At 43.2% G+C, this 9,115-nt stretch overlaps 1 protein-coding gene across 1 annotated transcript; it reads left to right on the top strand.

Moving 5' to 3' along the window:
* Window positions 1-4,762: 4,762 nt before the first annotated feature.
* Window positions 4,763-6,511, top strand: LOC111947099 (POU domain, class 3, transcription factor 2-like). Its single transcript, XM_023953241.1, has one exon. It carries the CDS (start codon window positions 5,037-5,039, stop codon window positions 6,288-6,290), a length of 1,254 nt encoding a protein of 417 aa, XP_023809009.1. The 5' UTR covers window positions 4,763-5,036; the 3' UTR covers window positions 6,291-6,511.
* The last annotated feature ends 2,604 nt before the right edge of the window (window positions 6,512-9,115 follow it).

Here is a 9,115-nt window from a genome sequence, read left to right on the forward strand (position 1 = left end):
TGACATTTACAGATGACAACAATAGCATAGAAGCAAGAAATAAAAGGTATCATCTGTCTTTGTAAAGCAATTACAGTCTTTAAAATTTGGGATTTTATTTTATTAATTTTTGCTTTTGTGTGTAAATGAATAAAAACAGAAGAAGAAAATCTCTCTTCCTCAAAGGCTCAAAGGTTTGGCGCAAAATGATCCAAACATGCTTTATCTAAATGTGTCCGTAAATACCTTAATAATAGCTTTACTTTCTCTCCTGAACAGCATCAATAAATCCAAAATAATTACCTCAATCTTCTAACAATATATTGCTTCTGACTGCTCGCGCGGCTCTCATTTCTATCGACTTGCCTTGCACTAAAACCTGTTGCGTGTCCATTTGCATGGATCGCTGTGGATTTATCTCTAATGTAGACCAGAGTGCTAACTTCTGTATGGGCATGCGTGGAGATTTAGTCCTGTTTTAACCTCGGGGTTACCCATCAGTATCGATTGGAACAGACTTAGCCTGATTTTAATCCCTGCTTGCCCAAGACTATTGATCAGAGCTGAGCTTTCAAAGTGGGTTTAACAACATACCGGCCCCTTCACTTGTCCCTCACATCCCCCCTTTTCTGATAATCTCTTTCTCTGCACAGGAGCAAAAGGTATTTTTCATGATCACACCCGACAGCAGAAATCAAGTCCCCATAACTCTAGGTTTCAAATGAGAAGCATTAAAGAAGCATGTGACAAGGAGCTGCCAGTAAAATACGACATGCTTCCACCTTATCCAGAGTAAATGTGGGACATTATAAAAACGGGAGATGAGATGAAACTGTGCACTTTGACAGCAAAGATGTGGTAAAAAAAATACCTGCAGGTGAATTATAAACACTCAACACAAGGTATGAGTGTCCCTTTATGTCTTCTGAAGGCAGTTATATAGGACAACATGGGAAGCCTTATACGAGCTCTGGTGCATTGAGACTTAGAGGTTTCGGTTAGTTGATGGCTCCAGGAGAATGGTCGTCAATCTTACTGGTCCGGAACAGCAGAACCAGAAAGAGGTATGTTTTAAAGGGATAATAGTTGCAGTTTTCTCGCAAGTCTTTTTGCAGACAAATGAAATGAGGGGCGTTTCTGCGACACGCTTGCCACCGTGTTTGTGTGTGTTTCCGAGTGTGAACAGTCAGTGTGCATGGCATTTCTCCTCCATTTGTCCTCCCAGAGGCAGATCAGGCGGAGGGGAAATAAATTGGAGAAAGAGAATAAATCAATGCTAAACTGAGCACCAGTGAGACCTCCTAACCCTGGTGCTGTCACTCAGACAAGCATATACACACACCAAACCCACAAAACGTGTCCAAGGAACCTCAGGTCCACGTCCATAACATGCATATGAATCCCAAGAACACGGAGAAGAGAAAGCGGCAGGTTCAATGCACGGCTCAGACCTAGATAGTGTTATAAAACTTCCAACTTGCCTTTAACTTGACAACAGCTCAAACTGCCCCCTGCTATTTAGATTTTTTTTCAGTCATCATACATTTTTAACTGCTTTTGGGTTTTTACTCCTCAGCTGCTCTTGTTTTGGCAGTCTTCGTGCACAATAAAGACTCTGACACTTGAACTCAACTCCAGCTAATGTTTTTAATTATTTAGACTCACACCAACTCAACTCTTCACAAACTGCAGTCATTTCACAAATGTTCAAGAAACTGAGAAACATTTATCCTGCCAGAAAATACCAAAATCATGTGAAAACTGTTTTCTTTGGTGTTTATTTATTTATTGTAAAAGGTACACCTTTTTGCAGCTTAGCTGAGCTCTCCGTGATCAAAGACACTGGTGGAATTAACTCGTTTCCCAGCTGAAAAAGTACAGAAAACACCATTTAGTAAAAGTTTGATATCCCTGCAAGACTTTTAAGAAACTAAATACACCTTAATTTGAAGACTCACTTGTTTAAAAAGAAAAAAAGTAATCAGAATGGCTCCTCACCCCAATCACTGGTCATCAGTGAGCTGTTTTGGAGCTTAGGCTAGTTCAGGCCACAGATGGAGTTGAGCACTGGAGGTTGGGGGCCAGAGGGGGTGAATAGATTGGAATTATGAGGGTGCATCAGGAAAAGGCTCTTCACTCTGTTTTCCATTCAGCCTAAGTCCTCCAAGATCTCCTCATCGCTTCTGAGAGCAGCAAGCTGAGATCTGATCTAATGCCGAGTGCCACATGTGAGTGTGCACAAGTGAGACACAACACTTTGATGAGAGCCTGCTGGGAATGGAAATGTGTGTGTGGGTAATGAGCATACTGTGTGTGTTAACATTTGGGGCTGATGCTCTGGTTTGGGCTTCAGATATATATGTGTGTGTGTGTGTTTGTGCCACGTGATGGCGCACTCTCTTTTGTCTCTGAAGAGTTGTTTGGGGTATTCTGCGCAGGTTTTGCCCTGAAGGGGGGTGGATTGTCAGGGTCTTGTATTCAGATGTAATTAGCCCAGACAATGGCCTGGTTAAAGCTGGAATCCTTGGAGCCCTCTCTTGCTTTGATTGTGAGGGCCAGCTGTGGAGGAATGGCCATTATCTTCATGTGTCCGGCAGCATAAAGAAGCCCCCTCTGCCAGGGTTACCCCCTGTGCTGGGGTTCCCACAGTGAACAGGACACGAGTGGAGCATGTACAGATCTCGAAAATGTGCTGAACATTGAAACACTGCCTTAAATGATTGAATTTGTAGCAATCTTTCCGGAGTAATTGTGAAGGAGCAGGTGGTTCCATGCAGAGCATCATATCTGGAACACTGATTGGAAAAGTTGAAGTTGCATGTCTGGATTTAAAATCTTCAAATCTGCACTAAAGTAAAAACAGCTTTCTGCTTCATTTGTATCCGTTTCTGGAAATGTGAGCGTGTTTAATATCTGTAACTCAGTTGTGCCAGCACACAGGGACACTTAGGCCCATTAGACTTTAGAACAAATTGAATCTTTACAGCAGCGGGGCCATATAATTACTGTTAATTTAACATGCTGAATCTCCATCATTAACCCTCACTCCTGATCACATAGGGAAACTGAGACATTACGTGTTTGAAAGTGCTGCCCGTGTTGACAGCAAGCTCAAGCCTTTGACTGAATTAACAGTGACCTCTTCGACTTGTAAGAACAAGACTGGCATCGTTTATGCATTATTAGCTGTTATAATTGGGCAGCCAGTAGTTTGCATTTTAGTCTATTAGGGTAATATGTTTTGCCTCTCTTAGTACACGGTTTGCCAAAGCCCCCGGCGACATATTTGGTAATTCTACGAATTAAAGCCTAATCATAAACCAGTGTTCTTTTGATCCCAATAAATTCAATGCATGCCGATTTAAGTTTCCAGTTTTGCCTGTGAAAGGATAAATTGATTATAGGTTTATTCTTTGGTCAATAATATTAGTGCTGCTTTTGTGCGTTTTAACGTTGGAATGAACACTTTTATTTCAGATCTTCTCTGCAAAATAGAAGAAAGAGATATTTTGTTCTTGGGTCATATTTACATTTGGGGGGGGGGAAAAAATAAAAAATCAGTTCTAAGCTTTGAACCAAATAGTCACAATGTCTCAACACAGAAAGTTGCCAAAGTGAAGATGCCCCAGGGGTTTGGGAGGGTTTTCGCAAAACTCAGCAGAATTGTATTTCTGTTTCAGAATTGCTGCATTAATTTTTGCTTTGGAGTAGCAATTAGTCCGCTGAAAATTTTCTGTTCTTTAAAAAAAACTGCACTCATCATTTTTAAAAATTTAAGAACCACTTTCATGAGTGAAACTAAAGTATTGATATGAATAGAAAATGGTTATTGCACAATTATAAGATCAGTTTATGTTTTAAGGAATTAAACCCCCTTATGCAATTTTTTGTGCATGCACAAATTAGGATATTCTAGTTTGCTATATTTACAGTGGGAAAATGACAATCAGCAAGTTAATTTAACTAAAAATATTTCTCTTTCTAAATATTACGTTTTATTGTGAAATTATCAGATAACAATGTCATGTGTCACGTTTTACACAAACTGAATGAAAGCCTTTTTTAATTCAATTTTTATTGTTTAACTGCTATTGAATTGTGAATGTATGACAGATTATAGATGTTTTATTATCTAAATATTTTTGTTGAATAGTGGGGGGGGGGGGACTCCTCATTGTGGTCAACTTTTTAGAAATCCAGGCTCCTGTGTCACTGTGGTCTCATCCATCTCAAAGTTTGCCCAACAAGCAGGTGGAAGTGGCCGCGGCAGACTGAGGGTCCCATTTTTCCAGCGCTCCTCTCTTTGGCCTCGAGCTGCCTTGTCTGATCGCCCCCCCATTATTTGTCCCGACGGTCGAGCGCCCGACCCCAATGAGCCCCTTAGGAAGAGAACGAAAAGAAGGGGTGAATTGCAGCTGTGACGTGGGCGTTGTTGTTCCATTCACCGCGCTCTCCATGGCAACGGGGCAGAAGCTGCAGGCACGCAGCACCCCTCTCCCTTTCTCTGTCTCTGGACTGGACAGCGTCCTAAGGGCAGCGAGGCAGCTGCGGGCTTCTCTTCAAATACTTCTCTGAAATTTTTTTCTCAATGTACTATCTCTCCAAACATCTCTACAAGCTTGGTAATATTGGTAATATTTTGGGTAAACTATGGAACTTTACGCAGCGTTATACGACGTTTAAAACAAAAAGAAAAAAAATTCTGACCCACTGACCTACATCAGAGTCAAAATTGACCTGTTATATATATCTATATAGATCTATATATATCTATATAGATATATATATATCTATATAGATATATATAAACAGAAGTTTTGCCTTTTCTTTGAGCACTCAGCTGCTACGTTCCCCTTCTGTTTTGCGCTCCAACGTGCTGCAGGACTGCTTGTATTGTTAGGCAGAGTGATTGGGGTCTCTGTACAATCTCCCGTGACCAATGAGCGGGGTGCTGTCAGGGGTAACTACATCTGTCAACCGTTCTTGGCCAATAAAGAGCGGAGCGAGGCGGACCACAGGTGCGCGCCTCTGCGTCCCCTTGGCACAGCGCCCGGGAGATGCTGGAGAGACGCCTTGCTGCCCCGTGGCGCAAAAGAGTTACTGTCAAAGGCAGCCTCCTTTTAACTCCAGCTTTCACTCTGTTCTACATAGTTATGGCGACCGCAACGTCCAACCACTACAGCGTGCTCACCACCCCCAGCAGCGCGCCGCCGCCTCACTCGGAGTCTGGGAGCATGCAGCAGGCGGCAGCATACAGAGACGCGCACACCCTGCTCCATAGCGACTACGGCACGTTACCAGGTGGTGGGCATCCGCTCAGCCACGCACACCAGTGGATAACGGCGCTGTCTCATAGTGACAGTGGGGCGCCCTGGCCATCAAGTCCCCTCGGAGACCAGGACGTGAAGCCCATACTGCATGACAGTGACCGAGAGGAGCTGCAGAACTCCAGCAGTCTGCAACAGCAGCAACAGCGACACCCTCACCTAGCGCACCAGCAAGCGCATCACGACGCCAGAGCATGGCGAACCAGCACAGCCACAACGCACATCTCCGGTATGGCGACATCTGAGGGCCAGAGCCTGACGTACTCCCAGTCCGGCTTTGCTCTAATGCCGGGAGGAGAGCAAGGAGGAATGCACCACCACCCCCTGCGGGATGAGGAGCACCACAGCCAGAGTCCGCACCTCAGTGAGCACGGGGGCGGCCCCGGGGCCCACCATCAGTCTCTTTCCCACCATCACCAGCACGGGGGCCATCAGGACCAGTCGGACGAGGACACGCCGACCTCTGACGAGTTGGAACAGTTTGCCAAGCAGTTCAAGCAGCGGCGAATCAAGCTGGGCTTCACGCAGGCGGACGTGGGACTGGCTCTGGGGACGCTCTATGGAAACGTTTTTTCTCAGACCACCATTTGTAGGTTCGAGGCTCTTCAGCTTAGCTTCAAAAACATGTGCAAACTCAAGCCCTTGTTGAACAAGTGGCTGGAGGAGGCGGACTCCACGTCGGGGAGTCCCACCAGCCTGGATAAAATCGCAGCGCAGGGGAGGAAAAGGAAAAAGAGGACCTCCATCGAAGTGGGCGTCAAAGGCGCTCTGGAGAGCCATTTTCTGAAATGTCCGAAACCAGGAGCGGCTGAGATCAACTCCCTGGCAGATAGCCTGCAACTGGAGAAGGAGGTGGTAAGGGTTTGGTTTTGTAACCGGCGGCAGAAGGAGAAGAGGATGACGCCCGCTGGGGGACAGATAGCAGGAGAGGACATGTACGGGGACACCCCTCCTCACCACGGAGGACAGACTCCTGTGCAGTGACCCCCCGTGCGTCATTTGGAGAAAAACACGGACCCCAAACGGAGGCGTAATCCCTCCTTTCCTATTTAATTCTCTGCGCTGGACCGATTGGAACAGCAGGTGTGGATGTGGGAAGGACACAGCGGGGACATGGAGTGGCACCGAGGCGCTAAATGCTCATTGCAGCGATGTAAGAGGTTTCTCCCGGCGAGCTGATTGAGCTAATATGTGCTAACCAAAAAGAAAAAAAGGAAAGAATGAAAGACAACAAAATTGGGATAAAAAGCAATGCGCCTTTCTGTAGCTCCCTTTCACTGAGGCGCCACTGTGTCATTGTGTCATAAAAGGAGAACCGGAATATGATGGAGGGTCTGCAGGTGGAAACAAAAACTAGTTAGAGGCTGGAGGCGGTGGTAGCAGGGTGCGGGGACGCACGACGCACGCCATGTTTCCATCACAACAAAACAGACGGGGGTTCTGCAGCAGAAAACAGCAGCACGGGAGAGAATTATTATTATTATTATTATTATTATTATTATTATTATTATTATTATAGAATTGCACTATTTCATGTTGTGTAAATTATTGAAAATCCAGAATTTACAAAAAAACATTTAGCATATTTCTCTAAATAATTTTAATAATAACCTAGTGATAATACTAAAGTAATATCTTAATAATAATAATAATAATAATTTACCTTTACAGATTGAATGATGATGGATGACCGAGCTGCATTCTGTTGCGCGCAGACGCTTCTTTGCGCCTGTTTCTTTTTTTTCTTCTTGCTTTTTGTTTTTCCAAGATGCTGTGATTTCTAAAAGACCGAGACTGTATAGGCTGGAAAAACTCACAGACCCCCAGCCCTTCCTGCCTATAGTAGAAAAAAATAAAACCCAAAAGTGACTTGATCCTCTTTACCAGCTCTGGCCACAGAGGCCTCAACTGTCTGACTCTGTTCCTCACGGTGAAGATGACGAGTGGGGTGTGTTTCCAATATATATTTGTTTTATTCCTTTGGTTGTTTCGGTGACTATAATTGTTCGTTTGTTTGTTTGCGTGTTTGTGGCAGAAGCACCAACACGCATCCGTGTTTTTGTGCCACCAAAATCCTGTGATTACTAACCTGATCTGTCACGGTGGAGTTTAATCTCCAAGAAACGAAATTGTTTCACCAAATTCTAACACAAATATGGAGCCAGAAACTCAAATTCACCTGAATTATTTAAATCAAAATATTATATTTAATTTTCTATTTTTTCCTAATCAACTGTGTTTTAATTTTCCAAACAGCAATAACACACACACACACACACTGGGCAGATTTCTGTATATTTTCGATCTTTAATTGAAAGGAGGCCCAGAATTCCAATAATCTCAAACGCATCACGTGTGATTCCAGATGAAGTTGAGTTTCTGGTGTGAGGTGGGAGGCAGCGGGGGTCAGTAAAAACCAAAACAATATATAGCATCGACCTGAAATCTGTGATCAAAACAAAGGGAAATCAAATCAGCAGTTGCACAATTTCTATACTATGCTCTTTGTCATTAAATCGTATTTGTTTTTTACAAACGCGGCTTTGCTTCTTATTGAGCTGGGAGGGGGGGTGTGTGTGTGTGTGTGTGGGGGGGGGGGTCACACTGGTCGTCCAGGTCTCCTCATTGTGGTCATGGATTATATCAGTCGCTCTCTTGAAAGCGTCCTGCCGCTGCTGCAGATGTGAGGGCTGATAATCTGCAAACGTGCAGTTCTTGTGTCACAGAGAGGCCTGGGATCTTAATAGTAGAAATACATTCATGCTTGTGCAGGAATGCATGGTACAATAACTGGAATATTTAGCTAAGTAAACATATTTTTTTGCATGTTTTATTGGGCAAAAAGTGCAGCTCCTAACAACAGCTGCGGAACTTCATTTGATCAGGCCTTCATCTGACTTTATCCAGAATGAATAGAATCCTTTAAACAATATAAGCCCCAGCACAGCAACTCTGATGTCAGGAAGTCAATCCACAAAATGAAAAGTATTTTCTATTTATTTCTTTTCTCCTTCAGGCTAAATCTTAGTCTGTTCTCCTCAAAGTAGATCCGAGCGGATCAATGCCCAGATCAGAAGATGCACTTGCTCCACCTACTGGTCAAATCTTGTTATAGCAACTACAGAGGATTCAAGTCAGGGGTGTCCACCCTTTTGGCAAAGAGGTATAGATTTTGGTGAGGTCGAAAACGTCTGAGAGCCAACCAATTGGCCCCGCATTCTGTAAACCTTCATAATAATATTGAATTCAAATGCAATAAATACATAAATAAAAATAAGGAAATAGGATACTTTTCATTTTTTTCACTTAAAACAGAAAGAATTTAAAAACACTTCTGCCTGCACAGAAAAAAACGTTTATCAACATTAAATCCCAGGTCATAATAAATGTTACTAAATATTCATGATTAAATGCTTACTTAGCCAATCACAATCAAGAAATAGTAGTTTAAAACGGTATTCACTTTTGCTGGTTTTCTTTTAAACTCAGGAATAATAATAATAATAGCATAATTTGGGTTAAAATGAAACCAGTATCCATAAAAAAAACGTGTTTTAAGTGTGTGATTTAAAAAAAAAGTTCCTTCACAACATGTGTATTTTATTCATTCTGTATGTCAGTATTTGTGTGTTTGGATGAAGTCAGATCTATGGAGGATCCAGTTAGCTGGACTCTGACATTCATCAGTAAACGACCATCTATCCTCCTTATGGGCCGACACACACATACAGGTATCTTTTCCATATTCAAACACACAAGGCCTCACCTCGCCCACCATGCATGCTCACCATGCATGATAATAATGCATG

This window comes from Oryzias latipes, chromosome 24 (assembly GCF_002234675.1).
Source record: "Oryzias latipes chromosome 24, ASM223467v1".
Classification (NCBI taxonomy): Eukaryota; Metazoa; Chordata; class Actinopteri; order Beloniformes; family Adrianichthyidae; genus Oryzias; species Oryzias latipes.

Coding starts and splice junctions, on each gene's coding strand:
- LOC111947099 (XM_023953241.1), top strand. CDS start 5,037: ATGCTGGAGAGACGCCTTGCTGCCCCGTGGCGCAAAAGAGTTACTGTC.